Source organism: Crotalus tigris, unplaced genomic scaffold (assembly GCF_016545835.1).
Source record: "Crotalus tigris isolate CLP2741 ecotype Arizona unplaced genomic scaffold, ASM1654583v1 scf7180000019137.2069052, whole genome shotgun sequence".
NCBI classification, from domain to species: Eukaryota; Metazoa; Chordata; class Lepidosauria; order Squamata; family Viperidae; genus Crotalus; species Crotalus tigris.
The window spans coordinates 887,267-909,652 of NW_024097395.1; the positions used below are offsets into that span (position 1 = coordinate 887,267).

The 22,386-nt window shown below is 42.1% G+C and overlaps 1 protein-coding gene across 1 annotated transcript; it reads right to left on the reverse strand.

Annotated features, from left to right (window-relative positions):
* Nucleotides 1-341: 341 nt before the first annotated feature.
* Nucleotides 342-11,515, reverse strand: RNF139 (ring finger protein 139). The gene is made up of 2 exons (XM_039359802.1): nucleotides 11,041-11,515; nucleotides 342-2,394 (listed from the first exon to the last, which is right to left on the reverse strand). Exons 1-2 carry the CDS (start codon nucleotides 11,375-11,377, stop codon nucleotides 602-604), a joined length of 2,130 nt encoding a protein of 709 aa, XP_039215736.1. The 5' UTR covers nucleotides 11,378-11,515; the 3' UTR covers nucleotides 342-601.
* Between the last annotated feature and the right edge of the window lie 10,871 nt (nucleotides 11,516-22,386).

Below are 22,386 nucleotides of genomic sequence, written 5' to 3' on the forward strand. Positions count from 1 at the left end.
GAATTGTCATAGAGTTCCGTAAATAAATGTATTTCCTTCATTCCCCAAGTTTGTTTTCCTCTATAAACAAATACTAGAAGCAAATGGTATCTTTTATGGAAACCTAAACTTTTCATTTTCAGCTATCAAGCTGGGAATGATGTTGTGTTATGATTTCAAACAGAATATTTTTTAACTTTTGTCCAGGATTGAAATGAAGAGGGATTGAAATGTCCCTCTTTATGGCACTCCATGTTTATCTTAAAAGCCACTGGCTTTTAAACTATCAAAATGTGAGAGGCTTTGGATATAACATACACACCATAATTTTATATTAATTAAGGAGTGTTTTGTTCGACTTCTTAAAAAAAATAGGTGAAAACATTTTATTCCATGTACAATAATGTACATAAAGTTTCAAAGTGGTCGCAAAAGAGACCAGCAGTAATACCAGCCATATTTACAGTAGCACATCACAGTAAACTGACAACTCATTCACAGATTCAACATTTTGCACATCGCGTTCTTGTGCTTAGTGGATGAAGGGAAGCTTTTATTCCAATGCTGAACGCCGCGAACACCCATGGGGTTCAGGATTTTCCGTTTTAATTCGAGCACAAGATCAGGGCTGGTACTGAGAGGGCTGCTCGGGTACTGTGGCACTAGACTGAGTCGAGCTCTCTGCCTCTTCCTCACTTTCCATACTCTCGTTATTTAGTTCGTCTTCTGCAGCAGCTGCCTCTCCCTGGGCGGGATTTTCATCGGGGGCGACGAAGGCATTGTTGTTGGAGAGATTGGGGTTCTCCTTCTCGTCAATGTCAACTTTCTGATGGCACATTGGGCAGGTCTCCTGGATGTAGAGCCATTTCCGAAGGCAAAGCGCATGGAAGTAATGGTTGCACGGCGTAATGCGGGCGGACGTCGTAAACTCGTGGTAACAGATTGCGCACACGTCGTCTATGTCCCGCAATCGCTCCCCTTTGACCTCCGGGAGAGAGTTGATTTTCTTTACAGCCGTCCTGCGATTTATGAACGTTTTCCAGCCATTCTTCGCTTGCAGGTAAATGTTGAAGTAGGCATGCAGACACATCATACAAGCCCGGATTTTGCTTCCTGATTCAAACACCATGGTGTAAGCACCGTTGCCAAACATTATTACTCCAAATACAAATTCAATGATATTGCCTGTCGATCTAACGTAGTAGACATAATCATCCAGCTTCTCCCACAAAACATTATAGTAGCCGTCGATCATGAACAGTACGTACACAGTGATAGAAACAATAACCTTGAGGCAGAGCTCCACACAGAAGGCTGTCACGGCAAACAGCCACGTATTTAGTGCATAGTGATGCCAGAGGATATAGCTAAGCAAAATCGGAAGGAGGAAGAGGCAAGCGGAGACAAAAAGCACGGGGAAGTGTCTGCGAAGCGAGGAGACGTGGGAGGCACTCAGGGACATGAGCACAGGGTCAGTCATCCCGTGGATAAAATGCAGCACTGCCGTCAGCAAAAGGCACATGTTTCGACTTAAGCGGACCAATCTCTCCTCCGGCTTTAGCCCACTTAAGCCAGTCTGGAGGGCTAAAATAAAAAATAAGACTGGTGCCACAAAACCAAGCCTCCTGTCGTCCTCATCTGTGGAGCCAATAAAGGCCAAAATACCCAGCCCCAGATAATGAGCCACAGATGAAATTACAGCACTCATGCCTAACACGGTTAATGTGGAATCGCATCCACTGATGATAAGGCTGCAAAGTAATTCCCAGAAATTGTCCCAAGTAATCGTGTAGAATTTCATGCTGGGATCCATTTCTGTTGCCTTGATGACGTAAAGCAGCACGGCAGCTTGGATTACGAGTCTCGATAACCAAAAAAGCCGCAACACGTCTGGAAAGCGAATCCTTTTCCACGTGTCTTCCAGCAACAACTGTAATCCGTAAATGCGATACATATGCCTTATGAGAAGATAGACATACCTTGTGGAATAGTAGACCCATTTCATTTTAGTAAATAAAATAGCTAGGCTGTGTAGTGTCAAAATGGAACCTGATGCAAAGACTAAAATCTGCCTGAAGTGTAAAGGTAAATCAAAGATCAAGCCTACGATGGGAAGCAATAAATCCAGGATGATTAGCTGAGAATATATGGAGTCAATATTTAAGAGAGCGACATAACCAATCCCAAAGGCAAGCTGAAGGACAGAGAGTGCCATCCATAAGGAAGGTCCTTTATGAGGAAGGAGCTGAACTCCAAAAGGTGTTGTATAATAGGCACTGTGGAAGTTTATGTGCAAAAAAGCGTAATAGTTCACCAACACTGACGTTGCAGCTAGCAGAAAAGCACAGCTGATCATGTAAAACTTGAAAAGCGATCGTTGTGACAGAATCAGGACAACGGTGGATGCCAAGATTCCTACAGGAAAAAAAGAAAGTAGTAGTTAACTTATGTGCATATTTTTCAACAGTATTCAGTTAGTGGTTGCAAATGGGAACACTTAATTCACTGAACAAATAGAGAAGCAAATCCCAGCAGACCATAATTTTAAATTATGTATGTGCTTCCTCCAAAGAACTGCAAAGCATGCTATGATACTGGCTGAACAACAAGTGGATTGGCAGCTGTTAAGTACAGTAATTACATCTATTCCATTGTGATTCCCCCTATCTCACAAGTCCAATCAAAATTGGTAAAAATGAGACAGAAGAAAACAGTTCATAAGTTTGAATCTGGGACCTATCTTTGTCCAAACTGAGCTGTACAAAGTGAACTGCTATCAGATGATGCCTGAGTTAAACAGATTTGTGTTATACAAAACACGGGACACTTTATGATTCTACAGAAAGGTAAATAGAAAAATTGGAACTTATCATGCAAGGCAGTACAATAATTATACTGTGATTCATATTGCATCCTGTTAATTGCCTGCTACACTTGAGCATTAACAGATGCTATATATATATTTTTGTGAACGTGGGGCAGACATATGTGTATGTTTGTTTCCAAGCTTATGTCTATAAATTACCTATACAACTGATTTTATGTGCATTCAGTAGGCCACCAGGTATGCCAAATTACTAAATCATTTCATTTTATAATCTGACTGAACCACCTCCAAATCAAAGAGAAGACAAGGATCACCCACAAATTTGTTCCATGCAGAATCTCCCTAAAAGGTGATTGCAAAATACAGTAGTTATCTTCACTTCTGGGAGCAAGGAAGTGGGAACATGTTGTCTAGGCCACGGGTCCCCGACCCCTGGTCCGTGGACCGGCACCAGGCCACGGCATGTCAGAAACCAGGCCGCACAAATAAGCGAAACTGCATCTGTGGAATGCAGGCAGCACACAAAATTACGCCCCCTCCAGTCCATGGAAAAACCTCTCTCCACAGAAGCAGTCCTTGGTGTCCAAAAGATGGGGAGCTACTGGCCTAGGCAAGTTCGGAGCCTTCAGATACGGGATTCACTCTTTTTAAGTCTAAGGGTTAAAAAGAAAAGCTTTAAATTTTTGTAAAAGAGGAGGACTAGAATGTGGAAAGTTAAGGGGCTAGGTCAGGGGTAGGTGGACTTGAATATTTCCTCAGAGGTATTTAATTAAAAAAAACAAACAACACATGAAGATTTTGAAATTAACTATAAGAAATACTCCTGTGGGAAAGTTTTCCTGGTTGGAAAATAAACCGATCATAAGAAGGGACTCTGAAGATTGACTAGAAGGAACCAGAGAGAATTAAGTATAATTAAAGTAAAAGTGACCCATTAGTACAGTGGTGGCGAACCTATGGCACGGGTACCAGAGGCGGCACTCAGAGCCCTCTCTGTGGCACGCATGCTGTCGCCCCAGTCCTAGGCCTTCAGCTGGGTTTTATAAAACCTTTTCACTTTAGGCCTCCACAGCTGTGTGCAAAAAAAAAAAAAAAAAAAAAAGTTCAATCAATCAATTTCAACTTCTCATGGGGGAAAAAAAAATCTTGCAAAGTTGGAATTGATTGATTGAATTTTTTAGTCCCACCCAGTCTGCCGTTACCACTGCAGCCATACCCAGCCAATGGGCCACACCCAGCCAATGGGCCACACCCACCCGGCACCCGACGATGCATAAGTGGGTTTTGGGTTGCAGTTTGGGCACTCAGTCTCTAAAAGGTTCGCCATCACTGCATTAATACAACAAAGCAATACTACTTGACTGTAAGAGAAATTAAAGCTGTTTGGGAACAATGTACTCAGAAACTACTTACAAGATTGTCTGTTATATATATATATATCAGACAATCTTGTAAGTAACGGCAGACTGGGTGGGACTAAAAAGTTCAATCAATTCCAACTTTGCAAGATTTTTTTTTTTCGTGAGAAGTTGAAATTGACTGATTGAACCTTTTTTTTTTTTTTTGCACACGGCAGTGGATGCCTATAAGAGGATGTAGAAGAATATATTTTATTAGATAAACAGAGACTGAGCTGATTTGAATGTGGATTTAGACTTTTAAAAACATGCCAGATTGCAAAAGTGACATGAAAAAAGATGCTGTGGGTCTAAAAAAGGATTTTAAAATGCCAGAATATAAGAGTGACATGGAAAAGGATGATACAAGGGATTTAGAAATGAAGCCAGCTGATGTCTGTATACTGTAATCAAAGAGGATATACAAATAATAAATGGTTTGAAAAGCTTTCTTATCTTGGATTTACAAAAGGGACATGATAAACTGCTGAAGTACTAAAGCTGATCCTGAAAGAAGAGAAAATAATAAGAAAACAATTTCTGGAATTTGATGGGATTAAAGACCAAGCTTTTTAAAAGTAAACAGAATGACTATAAAGTGAAATTACTTGACCAGGGTTAAAATATATATGCTGTGATTTCTTGTAGTTATTAATGGGATTTTTTTTTTTTTTTTTTGAGCAGAACTGAAACAATAGTAGAAGAGAATATTTATAGCTCAGGATTGAACTGTGGGATCCTTGGTGCTGAGTTTGGTTGTTTGTTGACATTTCATTACCAAACTAGATAACATCATTAGTGATGCTATCTAGTTTGGTAACACAATGTCTGCAAGAAAACAACCAAAGATGGAGAGAACCAAGCACCCCACAAGTTTAAATATCTTTTTATAAGTGGGGGAAGATGTTCTTCTGCTTTATTTAGTAAGAAGAAAATTCTGGTCCGTTCCACATCTGGGTAAATGAGCCGAGGACACCAGCTTGAAGTGAAAGTAGCATATATTTTGACAGCAGAAACACAAAGCACAATTCAGCTAATGAAAAGTGGGCTACCAAATAAGAACACTGGGAGTGGTAGTACTTAAACTGACAGCGGATTTTGATCGTGAAGTAATATACACTTTGATATGAAGTAGGTTAGATATGTAAATTGAGGGGCTCCTGCCCTGAGGTGTGTGTGAAGTCCAGGAGGGGTGGTGGGAAAGGTTGTTTCTTACCGGGAGGGGGGGCGATCTTAGATTTCTTCCTTGACTGGAATTTTAGTATTTTATTCAAAATTGGACCTAAATTTGGCGAATTTCTTTCCAGCTGAGGAGCCTGTGGCTAGAAGCCAGAAGGCCCTACAGTGAATTTCAGCGTTCAATTAGCCAATTCGCCAAATTTAAGTCCAATTTTGAATAAAATATTAATTGAATAAGCCAATTACAACTTAAAATCGATTAAATTCCAATAAGAGAGTATTAAAGTCAATTAACCTAGCCTGACTAAAGGAGCCAAAAAATCTGCGCCCAACTGAGCCGGAGACTAAGTCAAAACTGGGAGGATACACCCAGAGGGAGGCGTGGCCATAATTCTGACCTAGTCTCTTCTGAGCAGGAAGGCTGAAATTACCCATCCAGTGGATTCTACATCATCATGCTGAGAAAAGGCATTCAGGTAAGACAACGCCCCTTCATATCTTTATTTAAAGTTGCAGGTAGATCAGAGGCAGTTGGGGTGATTGTGTGACATGGTTAAAAGAGTGTGTGTGTCATAGAGGGAGGTGAAAGTAATTAGATAAATATAAACAATTTCAGTAACTTAATAACTCCTCTTAATATTTTTTTTAAAAATCTCTTCTTTACATCCCTTTTCAATAATCAAATTATAAAAAATTCATACAGTATTAATCTGTAAAAGTCCAGCTACCAGAAAGTGACATATATATTTTAATCTTAAATAAATCCATGTTATAATCTATCACTTTCTCTAATAATTGTTGGAAGAATAAAAGTACCTTTATGACACACATACCCTTTTAACCATGTCACACAATCCCAATAAATTTAGATATATTTTTCTTATTTTTTCCTATCTATTTCTTTTTTCTTTTTATATTTTCCTTAAGTTTTAAATAGTCTTTTATCTCTATACTTCTAAACTTTAATAAAACTATAATAGAACATAGACTATCAGAGTTGGAAAATAAAAAGAAGCTAGCACTTCTCACTTAAAATAACTTTCACTTATATGGCTATTTTTTATTTATTTATGGTTACTGAAGATTTTACATAGATCAAAAGACAAATCTAAAGAAAGAGCTAGAAGAGAAAGGAGAACATGGCAGCCATAAACATTGACAAACCTATATTGGTTCAGGGCAGAAGCAGGAAAAACATATTTCTACAAGAGTTTTGCAATGCACCATGCTGTAACAGGGTAAGGCTTGGCAACGTAACTCAGATTTTTTATAAGCCTTAAGAGAACACAATTTCCTAACACACAATTGCGGATGAAAATCTGGATGTTGCCTCAGGAGGAAGCATTTGCAAAGCGACACGATTTTTGCTTTAAACTGGCCTTCCACGTATCTAGAAACTACAAGGATCTGTTTTATGTTCTAAAAGTTGACATAAACCCTACTTCTATTGTTCCATTCCATAATATTTCTGCCTTATGAATGCCAATTCAAACAATCTTAAATATCTATTAGGAACTAAACAACATTTACATGAAATTTATCCAGGCTTGTCTCATGAGTCACAGTTGCAGAACATTACATTAATTCCCAGAAGAGGGTGGTGCCCAGGTAGTCCTCAACTTACAACCATAATGGAGGCTGGCAATTACAGTCATAATGGTCATGTGACCAACCTGATTTTGCAATCTTTTTTTGCAGCGGTTGTTAAGCGAACCCATTGTTCGCTAGGGGGCATTTTTGTCAGAAATCAGAAGTGAATGCCAGTTTTTGACAAAATTGTTGTAAATTGTGGTCACGTGACCATGGGATGTTGCAAACAGTCATAAACGTGAGCTGGATGCCAAGTATCTAAAAATGCAGTCAAATGATTGATGAGGGGTGGCCGTTGGATTTTCAGAACCAGGTTGTGTAAATATATTTTGGAAGGGTGGGATTCCATCGTAACTCTGAACGGGTTGTAAGTCAAAGACTACTTGAACCCAAATGTTCCAACTTGAGTCAGTAGTGCCTTTTACAACTTATTAATAAATCCAAGAATAACCCTTCCTTCCAAATCAAAGCTGGTGAAACATCCATAATTAGATGCAGTAGCCCACAATTAACAATAACTGGAACTGAAATTTCTACTGCTAAGCAATGCTATCATAAAGCACATCACACAACCACAGCAACGGGGACTGCCGGGACTGCAATCACGGCTGTCCTTATTGCTGTTGAGGGAAGTTAGCCCAGAGAAGGAAATATTAAAAAGGCAGAAAAATACATTTTTCCTCAAAAGGACTTTTTTTTTTAAAACCAAACCTGGCCCCCAAATCTATCTCTCTGCCCCAAGCAAGATTTTAACCCCATACAAATGCAGATGTAAAACCCTCAGAAAGTTGGAGCCAGAGCAATCAAGAAGACAAAAGAGAAGATCTGCATACCCCACCCAAACTCTAGGAGTCATTAGCCCCATCACCTGGGAAGCAGGATATGATAATAGGATTAAACCACAGATATCAAGGCCTAGACAAACACTCAGAAACAGCCTCAAGGTTCATGCCACAGGAACAGGAAACTATTCCAAACAAGGCTAGAGAGGGTATAAAAAAACCTACTGCCCATGTGCTCTCTCTTTCCTCTCCTCTGCTCCTTCCTGCAAGGACCATCTTTCTGCTTCTTCAATAAACTGTAACCTTCTTCCCAAAGCAGTTTCCATGTTGCCTATTTATTCCTGGCTTGGATGAACCAGGATGAAGACTTACGTCTCACACTGTTGTTAAGGGAACCCCATTCAGTCATTAGGTGATGACCCAACTCCGATCCAACCCATTCCCAGTTTGGACTATCCTAGCCTCGAGCTTAGTAAGCTCTCCTCCTCTTGAACTCCCCCCCTCTTCCCTATTTTACTCCCCTCCCTCCATCATTGCCCTTTGGACACTCCTCGCAGTAATGATAGCGCCTGCAATGCTGGGGCTCAAGTAAAAGTCCAACAGTCTCAGCTACCACCATTACTGACCCTCTACTTCAGCCCCACCACCACTATGAGCACCACCAGTGATAATTGCTGGTCCCAACCTGCCCCACTGCTAGCCACCTCTGCTGCCCTCCATCTACCAGCTAACCTTTGCCATCTTCTTCTTCCTGCTGCTGTGGTGCACCTAGCCTGCCCCTTTCTCCCTGAGGCAGCGTGAGGTCTTCTCCAAAACTCACATGTCCTTCTCCTAGTCCAGGGGTAGGCAACCTTGGCTCTTTTATGACTCGTGGACTTCAACTCCCAGAATTCCTGAGCCAGCATGACTCAGCTTAGAAACCTCTCTCTTTCCCCTCAGCATGGCTGGCTCAGAAATTCTGAGAGTTGAAGTCCATGAGTCATAAAAGAGCCAAGGTTGCCTACCCCTGGACTAGTCATATATGGCCTTTTTGTGAGATTTCTGGCGTCTTCCAAAGCCTTGCAAGAAAGCCGCACAAGATCTGGAGAAGGCTGTGGGTGGGGGCCTCAAGAAGTCCTTGTGAAGGCAACAGTGGCCTTGTGAAGGCCAGGTCATCAGCAGAGGAAGATAGCGAAAGTCAGCTGGGAACAGCAAGGTCAAAATGGCAGAGACCACAGGTCAAATAGTGGGTGGGGGAAATTGAAGTACCCCTATGATTGTTAAGTGTCAGTGGGCTGCCAATTGCCCAAATTTTGTTCATGTGACCTTGCAGGCGCTACAATAGCCATAACTTTAGGCCCCTAAATACCATTTATTCAGCACCACCGCAACTTCAAACAGTTGCTGAACAAATGGTCGGTAACTGAGGACTAACTAATGCAGTCTGAAGTTTCAGCAACAAAACTTGGCAAGGTTAGTTTATAGATCATGATCTAAATTCAGAGAAAGCTAGTCATGCTTCAGCCCTGTGCCCTTCATTTCAGAGATAACAAAACATGCTTAAGTATTTTGCCATAAGGCCTCTTATTGATACATAGTTTAGATTCAAACAGGACTGCAACCCACTGCACAGGTTACCTACATGATAATCCCAATAAATCACAGGTGTTACTTCTGAACAGACATGGATAGGTTTGCAAGGTAAAAGATGGTTTGATTCTACTTAATGGTTTGATTCTACTTAATGCACTACAATGGTTCTAGTCCAGTGCTTCTCAATTATTTTCTGTCATGCCCCCCTAGGAAGAAGAAAACATTTCGCGCCCCCCCCCGCGCGACTGTCTATCCAATCGGGTCCTTTGCGTGTGTCACGTGCGTCCAATATGACAGTATTTGCCGAGGTCAAACGAGCCCCCCTTTACGGAGCCTCGCGCCCCCCCCTGGGGGGGCCGCCCCACTATTTGAGAAGCACTGTTCTAGTCCAAGATTTTATACCATCAGGGTAAAATGGTTGTCCAGTCTATTTTTGAAAACATCCATTGATGGAACACCCACAACTCCGGGAGGCAAGTTATTCTGCTGATTATTCTCACTATCAGAAATTTTTTTCTTTACTTCTAAGTTTGATGTAAGAAGCTTCCATCCTTTATTTTTAATCCTCCCCTCTGGGGCTTTGGAGAAAGTCAATCCCCTTCCTCAAACAAAGTCAGGGCAAGAATATTTTGTGGAGTAAACAATTATGCCTATTTCCTTATGTAACCATCTACGCGGTCTTTGCCTTCTAACAAACAAGTATTATCAGTTTTCAAATACTCAATCTCAGATAATTAAAATTAAATTAAAAACATAAGAAAAAAGAGGGAAACGAGAAACTTCTTATATTTATCTTTGGAACTTCTCTTTGGAACTGAAGCCTATTAAACTGAATTATCAACAGAAGTTGCATCCATTTTTCCTTACCCACCCTCTCTTACAAAGGGCTTTACAGATATACTCTATCTCCTAATCCTCTCAAGAAAATAACCATTTGCACATAGTTCACGGGGAAACTAATCATTTACACTGCGCTCCTAACAAAGATTATCCAGTAATGGACCAAGTAAATTTCATTTAGCCAGAATTCCTTTCGAAGCACTTGTGACAAAGCTTCCTAATAGTATAAATGACATATTTTGATGAGATTTATTAATTTCCAGCACTTCCTCCTCCACCAACAAAACCAAAACCGAGACATAACACATCTCTGTTAAGAGTTTCTGGCCTGAGCCGCCCTTTGCCACCCCGTGACTGTATCCTCCTTTAGGCAAAAAATAAACCAAGATGGGGAGCGTCCCAAGGGTGACTCGGGAGAGCTGAAGGCAAGTTGCACAAGAAAAGGTGGCAAATACAAACAATGCCAACCCCAAAGGTTGTCATCCTCTGAGCGCCCTTGACATTCACAATCACAAAGGCTGAACCATGACAGTCCTGCAGACTTGTTTGTCCACTGGTCGTTTCAACACCTATTTATAGGGACGCTGGGAATGGGGAAATGCAAAGGGGGGGAGGGGAGGGTGGTGTCAGCCAGGCCGAAGCTGCCCGGGATAAAAGTGACCGGGGGTGGAGGGTGGGTCTTTCTGCAAGACTACAAGCCGGTCTCGCCTCCTCCTCTGCCCCAGTGAAAGGGGGGAGAAGGGCCAGCAAGGGTGCCCACGTTCACACGGGACAGTGGAAATTGAAAGGGGAGAACGGAGGGGGCATTCCGGCCGACACCATTCCCTCCCCCCCCTCCCCGACTTCCGCGAGGCCGGGCCGGAGAGGAGCTCACCCAGCAGCCGCAGGAGCCCTCCCAGGAAGCCGGCCCAGAAGGAGTCACTGGAGAACACCGGGGGCGAGTTGAAGATGGTGTCGATGAAGAAGAGGGTGGGCACCCGCAGCATCACCTCCACGGCGACCCGGAGCCGCTGGCCCAGCAGCTCTGGCGGCGGCTGAAGGGGGCCCGGGGCCGCCATCCCCGAGTCCCCGCCGCCTCCTGTCCGTCTCTGGGCGGCTGGCGGGAAAGAGGTAGAGAAAGGGGATGATGGCGGCGGCGGCGGCGGTGGCAGCGAGGGCTGATTGCTGCTTCTAACGGCCGGGACTGGCTTCGGTTTCCCCGCCAGCCGCATGGGATCCCACTCGCGTGGTCGCCGCGTGTGGGGTCGCCGGCGCCGCCATTGCGCCCGGCTCCTCTTCGTCTCCCTCCTCCGCCTTCGACGCCGCCTCGCTCGGACCAGCCAGCGCACGCCACCTGCGGCAGCGGCACCAATGACGTCGCCGGCGGCGTCCGAGAGACGCCCTGCGCTGCGAGGGGGCGGGGTCTCGGCGCTCTCCGTCATAAAGATAGGCCCCGCCCCTTCCCAGGAGGAGGAGGGGGGGAGGAGCGTTCCGGCTCTGGCGGCGCGTGCTCTGTGTATACGGAATAACAGAGGTGGAAGGGAGCTTGTGTAGGTCATCTAGTCCGAACCCGCCTAAAATTCTGCCTAAACCTGTGTTCAAAGCTTTCCTCACTTATTCAGAGGACCTTAGGGTTACTCTTGGGTGGAGGCACTATCGCTTTTCCATCCCGTTTGAAGGGCAATGAAGGGAGTGATAAGTCTCCCTCTCTTGTTTGTGAACCTCCAAGGAACCGAGAAAGAAGCCTAATGGGGCTGTGTCATTATTTTATATATAATGGTACATATTTACATATATACATAAATATACATACATATATAACATACATATTCCATTCACTTGGAATATTGCATCCAGTTTTGGTCCCTGTGATGTAAAAACTCGTTGAGACTCTAGAACAGGGGTCCCGGGTCCCAGTCCGTGGACCAGTACTTGGCTGCAGCATGCCAGCAACCAGGCCATACAAACAAGCAAAGATCTATCCATGTGATGCAAGTAGCACACAAAACTACGCACCTTCCTGTGTATGGAAAAACATCTCTCTACAGAATTGGTCCCTGGTGCCCAAAAGGTTGGGGACATCTGCTCTAGAAAGAGTACAAAGAAGAGCAACAAAGATGATCAGGGGACTGGAGGCTAAAACATATAAAGAATGGTTGCTGTCTACTTTAATGAAAAGAAGGACTAAGGATGAGATGATAGCAGTGTTCCAATATATCAGGGGTACCACAAAGAAGAGGGAGTCAATCTATTCTCCAAAGCACCTGAGGGCAGGACAAGAAGCAACAGATGGAAACTAATCAGGGAGAGAAGCAACCTAGAACTAAGGAGAAATTTCCTGACAAAACAATTAATCGATGGAACAACCTGCCTCCAGAAGTTGTGGATGCCCCTTCGCTAGAATTTTTTAAGAAGAGTTGGATAACCATTTGTCTGAAATGGTATAGGTTTCCTGCCTGAGCAGAGGATTGGACTGGAAAACCTCCAAGGTCCCTTCTAACTCTGTTATTCTGTTATATCTATATATATCTCATACATTATATACATATATGTACATATATGTATATATATATATGTATATGTATATATATATATACACACACATACATATACACACAAATACATATATGCATACGTATATACATATACATACATATATACATATATATACATATATATATACATACATATATACATACATATACGAGTAAAAATTCGACTCCTGGGTATATTCATGTTGTGAAGCAAATAAATAACATTTAATAAATAGAATCTAGCTTTCGTCGGAAGCTTCCGACATCATCAGGGTTAAAAGCAGTCGTTGGGGAGAAGCTTATATATGATCACTAGACGCTTCTCCCCAACGACTGCTTTTAACCCTGACAATGTCGGAAGCTTCCGACAAAAGCTAGGTTCTATTTATTAAATGTTTTGTTTTTCATTTATTCTCCTGGTGATTGTTATTTGCTTCACAACACATACATATATACATACATATATATACACACACACACATACAAATCAGATCTTTGTCACAAATCAGTATGCCTTCTAATTAAAGACTGGCAAATGTTCACTCTTTTCATCTTCTGCTAATGTTTTGGAGTCTTTGTGGAATCCAAGAACATTCAGGAAAATAAAATTGTGTTTGCAGAAGGATGGCTCAGAATGATCACAAGAATGATGGCTCCCTCCTTGTGGAACACCACCATCCTCACAGAGATAAAATGGGCCCCAACCTTGAAATTCTTCTGAAAGGCTCTGAAGACATGGTTTTGCCAACGGGCATGGCAATCCCAGATTGATATGGAGCTCATCAAATTTTGTTTGAATGTTGTCGCCGGAGAAATAGGATTGTTTTAGGTTTTGTATTAGGGTTTTATTCCTGTAAGCTATCCAGAGACACCATGAGTGAGTTGGGCTAGGCCAGTGAATAAATCTGGAATTTTGAGAGCGTGTGGGCACACTCACAAAATGGCTACCATTGGGTGGGAGTGCCTATTCAGAAATGATTGCTATGGTGGCAATGGCCAGGTCAGAAAGGAAATGGGTATGCTTCTCTGCCACCTTTTCTAGCTCTTGATGATATTCCAACTTGAATTTCTTCCTTTTTCGGGCAGGCAGGCACATTTCCAAACAAAACATGGTTTGCAGCCAACCAACATTTTACTTCCCAGGAATGGCTGTTGGCTCAGAAGCACTTTTATGAATAACAATTATGCTAGACATTTGTTCTTAGCTTTCTGGCATGCCCACTTTCCATCTTTTTTTCTAATTAAAAGTGTTTTTTTAAAAAATAAAAAGATGAAAATCAAAATTTTTAGACCACCAAAGGAATAGCAAAGCAAGTACCTTAAGGTGCTTAAATTGTGACAAGTGTCCCATGAGGACTAGTTCATTAATGCAGCAGCCACAACACTGAAACATCTTAATAAAAAAATTCCAGTGGATTGAAAATGAAGAGTATCATCATAAGCAATTAAACAAATTATAATTTAAAAACTTTAAGGCAGAGCAGTGAAAGTAGCATATTACTTTGGTTGTTTGGCTGGTAATATATTTTATTAACCAGAACACTAACATTAGGGACTGATCTACTGCATAATTTTTTTTTTCAAGATCTTATATGGGATGATACACTCTGGAACTTCCATCTAAATTATACTTTTTCTCAGTTTCCTCACCAATCTCTCTTTCCTTCTGTCTTTTACTGCTTTGTTTTTGCATCTCTCCTCTTTTTGTTGGCTAAACTTTTCCTTCCTTCCTTCCTTCCTTCCCCTTCCTTCCTCCTTCCTCTTCCTTCTCTCCTCCCTTCCTCTTTTCTTATTCCAGTCAGAAGTAAGTCTTCATCCTGGTTCATCCAAGCCGGGAATAAATAGGCAACATGGAGACTGCTTTGGGAAGAAGGTTACAGTTTATTGAAGAAGCAGAAAGATGGTCCTTGCAGGAAGGAGCAGAGGAAAGGAAAGAGAGAGAGCACATGGGCAGTAGGTTTTTTTATACCCTCTCTAGCCTTGTTTGGAATAGTTTCCTGTTCCTGTGGCATGAACCTTGAGGCTGTTTCTGAGTGTTTGTCTAGGTCTTGATATCTGTGGTTTAATCCTATTATCATATCCTGCTTCCCAGGTGATGGGGCTAATGACTCCTAGAGTTTGGGTGGGGTATGCAGATCTTCTCTTTTGTCTTCTTGATTGCTCTGGCTCCAACTTTCTGAGGGTTTTACATCTGCATTTGTATGGGGTTAAAGTCTTGCTTGGGGCAGAGAGATAGATTTGGGGGCCAGGTTTGGTTTTTTAAAAAAAGTCCTTTTGAGGAAAAATGTATTTTTCTGCCTTTTTAATATTTCCTTCTCTGGGCTAACTTCCCTCATTCCTTTCTCTCTCTTCTTTCTTCCTTCCCTCCCTCCCTCCCCTTCCCTCTTCTTCCTTCTCTCCTCCCTCCATCCCTCTCTTCCTCCTTTCTTTCTCATTCATTTCTCTTCTTCCTTCCTTCCTTCCTCCCTCCCTCTTTTCCTTCTTTACTCCCTCCTTTCTTTCTCCTTCCTCTTCTTCTCTCCTCCCTCCCTCTCTTCCTCCTTTCTTTCTCATTCCTTCCCTTCTTTCTTCTCTCCCTCCCTCCCTCCCTCCCAGAGATCTTCCTTATTCCTTACTCGCTCACCATCTCTCTCAGTCTGTGGCAAACATTTCAAAAAGCAGTTTAGTAACATCTTTCCAGCTAAGGAATTTGATTAAAAGGCAGAAACTTTAATTAACGGTGGGGCAGCCAAACTAGCTTCCTCTTCCTCGCCTTCCTAAGGACAGCCCCAGACTCCCAGCCCACTTTCCCTGGCCAAAGCTCATCACTCTGCTGCTCCTGTCCCAAGACCCAGGTGCCACCCGAGAAACAGCAGCACCAGGAAGTCTGAGAGCAGCAGAATTTCCCCAAAAGTACTGGCTGCTACCATGCCATTGAGGGAAGTTAGCCCAGAGAAAGAAATATTAAAAAGGGCAGAAAAATATATTTTTCCTCAAAAGGACTTTTTAAAACCAAACCTGGCCCCAAATCTATCTCTCTGCCCCAAGCAAGAGCTAGGCCCATACAAATGCAGATGTAAAACCATCAGAAAGTTGGAGCCAGAGCAATCAAGAAGACAAAAGAGAAGATCTGCATACCCCACCCAAACTCTAGGAGTCAGCCCCATCACCTGGGAAGCAGGATATGATAATAGAATTAAACCACAGATATCAAGGCCTAGACAAACACTCAGAAACAGCTCAAGGTTCATGCCACAGGAACAGGAAACTATTCCAAACAAAAGGCTAGAGGGAGTATAAAAACCTACTACCCCATGTGCTCAGCCCTTCTCTCCTCTGCACTTTCCTGAAGAACCATCTTTCTGCAATAAACTGTAACCTTCTTCCCAAAGCAGTCACCATGTTTGCTTATTTATTCCCGGCTTGGATGAACCAGGATGAAGACTTCTAACACCATTCTCTTCCAGGAGTGCTTTTGATCTCCCAGTTTCTGTATCTTTGAGACCTTTAGTCCTTTGGCCTTCTTCTTGGACAATGTTCTCAGTGCTTAGAAAGCATCACTACGAGCCAAGAAAATGACTTGAAAGGCTGTATTTGCTGTGATCTGGTCTGTCCAAATGTCACTTAGCTTTCAGAACAGTTTCGGTAAACCTACTAATTAGGTACCTTCCATCATTTCTCTTCTTCTAACGATACATGGGACAGTCACATCCCTTTCAAAGTATCTTGTACCCATCTGTGCATATATCCAGTTTTATTTATTGGGTTTAGCAACAAGAGCATATTTCAACCATTTGGAAACACTCTGAATTTCCCTAATTTAAAGAAAGGATTTTGTTTCTTCTCAGATTTGAATAATGAGTATATCTAGTTTAAGGGCACAAACTACTATGAATCAGGAAGTCTAGCTGTCTGAAAATAAGCTATAATTATAGGAATCATTCTTGTTCCTTTCAGTCAAAGCTGCTGACTCATGATGACACTAATAACTAAGGGTATTATCATAAGAAATGTATTCATATTTGGTAAGGATGAAAAGTCCAAATGAAGTCTGGGAAAGATTTGCGAGCAGAAAAATTGTTCTATTGGCATGGCTACATGCCAATACATGTCAAACTACATACTGGAGTCATTTCAGTGTATATTCATAATACTGGGGTTGATTTGGGAATAGGATCTCTTGGATACTTACCTGAATATCTATTCAATTGCCAAAATTAAAAAAAAGTCCATTACTGGGCAGTTCTAATAATATCCATGTTGCATTAGCAAAATCATGTACAGGTAGTCCTCAACTTACAACTGTTCGTTTAGTGACCGTTCAAAGTTACAATGGCACTGAAAAAAGTGACTTATGACCGTGTTTCACATTTACAACCATTGCAGGATCCTCATGGTCACATGATCAAAATTTGGATGCTTGTCAGCAGTTTTACCTTTCTTTCTGTCCTATACCCATCTTATTGTTTCACATTCTTGTTCTAGGAATCAGCTCCCATTTGGGGTGTATTAACAGAATAACAGAGTTGGAAGGGACCTTGGAGGTCTTATAGTCTAATCCCCTGCTCAGACAATGGTTGTCCAATCTCTTCTGAAAAACCTCCAGTGTTGGAGCACCCACAAATTTTGGAGGCAAGTCGTTCCACTGATCAATTGTTCTAACTGTTTAGTTTATGTGTTTTTATTTTGTTATTAGAGGTTGTAAACTATGTAGACTTGGGACTTGTCTATAGAACAATTGTGTAAGAAACAAACAAACAATAGCAAATAATGAGCTCTTGAGATTTTCCGTAATCGTACTGTAAATATTTACTTCATGCAGGTGTCCTTGCTTTTTTTTTCTTCCTAGATTGCCACTAGGTGGCAGATTTAATTCATGTAAACAAATATGATTCCCTATTACAGTGAAATTTATGAAGGCGGGACAGGAAGCAATGGATGGAAACTAATCAAGGAGAGAAGCAACTTAGAACTAAGGAGAAACTTCTTAATAGTGAGAACAATTAACTTGCCTTTAGAAGTTGAGTGCTGATTGCTGGTGGAGAGGTGCTAGAGCAGCGGCTCTCAACCTATGGGTCGTGACCCCATTTGGGGTCGAACGACCATTTCACGGGGGTCGCAAAACAATGCAGTCCGCCATTTTTTTCTCCTTTTCCTTAGCTGTGCTACTCCCTTTTATTCTATTGGCTTTTGAAAGCCAATAGAATAGACTCTCTTGAATAGAGCCTAATTCTATTGGCTTTCAAAAGCCAATAGAAATTGTCCAGGCTGTCTCTGCCCTGCTGAGCCCACCAGAAATCCCATTCTGCAAACGGTGCTGCAAGTTGTCTGCAGCGAAGGCAAGCTGTCTGGAAGTTTCCACCCCTCCCTGCTGAGCAACTACTAAAAATGTAAGTAAAAGAGGGCCAGGGGTGGGAGGTGGGAGGCCGGTGGGTGCAGGGAGGGTTGCTGGCATGCGTGGGGCCCAGCGGGTGCCTTACCTCCCTTGGGCTGGGCCAGCTGGTGGCTCAGCCAGTGGTCACCCTGTGCCGTTGCTGCCCCTTGCCAGCTACGCCTTGGCCGGTGCAGAGGGCAGCACCACGCATGCGCGGTGCTCCTGGGCAGGGAAAGTCCTCAATTTACTACTGGTTGGGTAGTCCTCGACTTACGATCGGTTGGGGGTCGCGGCATTAAAAAGGTTGAGAACCACTGTGCTAGAGTCTGTTTCTCTTTTGGGTTGGTTGATTGTCTCTTTTGAGCAGTCTATAGATGTTAATGTCTATGTGTCTCTTCATGGCTGATTTGTCAGTGCTAGCCTTCTAGAAATTCCCTGGCATTTTTGGATTTGGCCTAATCCCTAAGACCACCCCCACTCACACAGACAGGCAAGACACCAGAATATAAACTGACAGCAAACCCCACTCCTGACTAGCACTGATGATGTTACCTAGTTAGGGTAATGAAATGTCTGCAAGAAAGCAAGAAAGCTCAAAGAGCACCAAGGATCCCTCAGAATATTTCTGCTAGGATATTGAATTGAAATATATAACTGGCCAAGAGAAAATGTGGAAACTTGTACCTCTTCATATTTCAGGTCCCGCTGAACAAAATACAAATGACCTTTTAAGCAAAGCAATCCAGCTATTGATATGTTTTCTAGTACTTGCTGGGATTCCTGATGGAATTTTTATTTCCAGTTGCTTTAATGATTTGACTACATTCTTTTAAAAAAAAAACTCCCAGAGGCTAACAAGAGATAATGTCCTATGCATTATTCACTTGCTCATTTTAAGTGCTTCAGAGCGTCTCCGAGAAGCTGGGAGCGCAATCCTATATTTGTCTACTTTTTTAAAAAATCCACATATATAAACTCTTACTCATACATGGCACCGAGACAGAACAAATAAAAAATTGCGTAATAAAATGGATGCAAAACTTTAAAGAAACAGTCACAACAGAAACACAACCAACCCATTGTTTGCCAGAAACCGGATGTAAACACTGTCCTGAATTGCCACTTTATGTGATCATGGGACACTGCAAATGGCCATAAATGAGGGCCAGTTGCTGAATACTCCAAATATGGTCACAGGACTGTGGGAGATGGGATAGCTGTTGGAAGTTCAAATCCGAATCATACGTTCTTTTGGTGTCCATCGTAACTTTGAACTGTTGCTAAGCAACTGGTCATTAAGCAAGGACTAGCTGAAGCACCAGTGACCTGCTAGTGCATTCAAAATATTATTGTATAAACAGGACCAGCAACAAAATGTCACAACATGAGGAGAATTTTCTATTCGGAATTCCATGGGTGACATTCTATCCATATCTCCCTGAACATCAGATAGTTTGCTATAATTACAGGTAGTCCTTATGATTACAGTTGAGCCAAACATTTCTGTTGCTAAGTGAGACAGTTCTTAAAATGAGTTTTGTCCCATTTTACGACCTTTCCTGTCACAGTTGTTAAATGAATTAATGCGGTTGTTAAATTAGTAACACGGTTAAGTGAATCTGGCTTCCCCATTGACTTTGCTTGCCAGCTATAGAGGATCACATGACCCTGGGTCACGCCAACTGTCATAAATATGAACCAGTTACTAAGCATTTGAATTTTTGATCATGTGACCATGGGGTTGCCCTGACGGTTATAAGTGTGAAAAAAGTCATTAGTTACTTTTGTCAATGCTGTTGTGACTTTGAACAGTCACTAATCTGATGATTGTAAGTCAAGGATTTTGTGTGATTATTGAACGTGCTCAGTCATCACTAAACTGCTTTATGAAAGCAAAGAAACCAAAATGGTCCTAAACACTTTTTGAATCTCTGCAGACCCTGCTCATTTTCCTTGCTTCTTTGTAGATTCCTAGCTTTGCTTTGCCAGAGTTATTTAGGTTATGCAATAGCCTTAAGTGTGGAAATGATGGGCAAGGCCTGGATGATTGTTTTGGATAGAATCAAGGATAGCAAACAACAGAGGTATGGAATCAGCCTCCTTTTACTGTCTGAAACATTTGCTCATGAAATCAGGAGGAATCTGGTAGCCTCTTTTCCAGCTAAGACTTTAAATTAAAAAGCTTCTGCTTTCAAAAGCTGCAACTCAGTTCATCAGATGCAAGAATGATGTTTCTGATTAATGGATCCAATGAAAGTTTATGCCCTTAATTTGCCTGAATTACAGACACTCATATCTGAGTCACACACACACACACACACACACACCCCGCTTGTATTACTACAATGCAGTCTACATGAGTCTGTCTGTGAAGTGTATTTGGAAGCTTCAGTTGATGCAAAATGTAACAGCCTTGGCCATTATATTCAGCACGCACACACGATAAGGTCAAGGTCTCGACTGCTAAGGTGTCTCAATTGATAGGGCCCAGGAGCAGAGCCTTTTCTGTGGTTGTGCCCATCCTCTGGAATTTTGTTCCTCTGGACCAGAGGTAGGCAACCTTGGCTCTTTTATGACTCGTGGACTTCAACTCCCAGAATTCCTGAGCCAGCATGACTCAGCTTGGAAACTCTCTCTTCCCCTCAGCATGGCTGGCTCAGGAATTCTGGGAGTTGAAGTCCACGAGTCATAAAAGAGTCAAGGTTGCCTACCCCTGCTCTGGACAATAGATTGGCCTCATCCCCTTTGGCCTTCCGTAAGGCCTTGAACGTGACTCTGTGCTTGAATTTTGGATGCATGATGGAACCCATTTCCTGGCTATCTTGAAGGTGAAGGTTTGTAGTTTTTTCTCAGCTGCTGTATGTTTTATGTTTTTATACATGCTTTTATCTATTATAGAATAAAATAGAACCTTTTTAAATATTGTTATCTGCCTAGAGTCGTATATTTGAGATGGATGGCTGTATAAAATGAATGAATGAATCAATGAATCAATCAATCAAATTGTTGCTCAGGGGCTACCAGACTCAATCTTGGTTTTTGCCACCATAGACTACCATGTTCTTCTCTTACAATCTGAAATGTATCCATTCTTTGAAAATAAATGATTGCTGTCTAATGTGGTTAATTACTTCCTGGAGTATTTGTCAAATTACTTTAAATTCTGTTTACACAAATGTGAATTATCGTTGCATATAACCCATAGTGGGTAGAAAAGAAGACAGGACAAGGAGGACCAATGAAATAATGCAGCAGTCCCCAACCTTTCCAGCTTGGCAGCCTAGCCCAGCATGGTGTGTGTGTGTGTGTGTGTGTGTGTTTATGTCATGTAAGTGGCAGGCACACTTGTGTGCACACAGCTCCATTTGTGTGAACAGTGCACATACACCCTCCGCTTGCAGAAATGGAGCTTTGTGCATGAGCAGAGCTTCACACGCGATTGCAGAATGATGGGTGCTCCGTTAAAGGAGGTCTTCAAAAAAAGATTGGACAGCCATTTGTCTGGGATGGAATAAAGTCTACCTTGAACAGGGGTTTGGACTAGAAGACCCTCCAAGGTCCTTGCCAGCCCTGTGACTCTATGATTCTATGATTCTGTAATAGATGAGTGATGCCTTATTCATTTATAAAATATTTCTGTTCTGCTTTTCCTCATATCCGACACCAGGGTGGGCTCTTACATACACAATCAATTACTTTTAAAATCCAGAATTTTAAAACTATTATCCAAGAGCCCTAATGGCTATAACAATTTTCTAATACAGAAGCAGATGGAAATGTTACACCAGTTAAAATGCTTGACTGAGATGTATAGCCTAGCTATACCTGATTGGAGAAAGCATGTCAAAGCTTGGGTTGTAACAGAGAAAAAAATAGTTGTATAAAGAAGATACTAATTTATAACATCTTTTTTTAAAAAAAAAAAATCTAAGGAGATAGGAAAAAGGACAGACCTTGTTTTGGTACATTCCCAGATTAAAACTCTGAAAGAAGAAATTACAAACCACTTCCCTACCTGTGGGCAATGTGGTGGCTCAGCAATTAAGACACTGTGCTTGTCAGCCAGCACCCACACGATGGGATAAGCTCCAATACTTGCTCCTGCCAACCTAGCCGTTTGAAAGCATGGAAATGTGAGTAGATAACTAGGTACCACTTAGGTGGGAAGGTAACAGGACTCTGTGATGATGGCCACCTGACTGCGGAAATGTCCATGGCCTCTGTAGTCAGCAACTACATGGGCCTTATCTGTGAAGTCACCAGCAATCAATCTGCACTGGCAGACTTTGCCTTTATGTTCCTAGCAAAACATCTGGACCGCTCCCAAGGAAATAATATAGAGATGTTTCCATGA

Excerpts from the sequence above, each read along its gene's own strand:
- RNF139 (XM_039359802.1), bottom strand. The coding sequence starts at position 11,377 with ATGCGGCTGGCGGGGAAACCGAAGCCAGTCCCGGCCGTTAGAAGCAGC. Across the intron at positions 2,395-11,040 it reads AGGGCTCCTGCGGCTGCTGG|GAATCTTGGCATCCACCGTT; the intron begins GTGAGCTCCTCT and ends TTTTTCCTGTAG.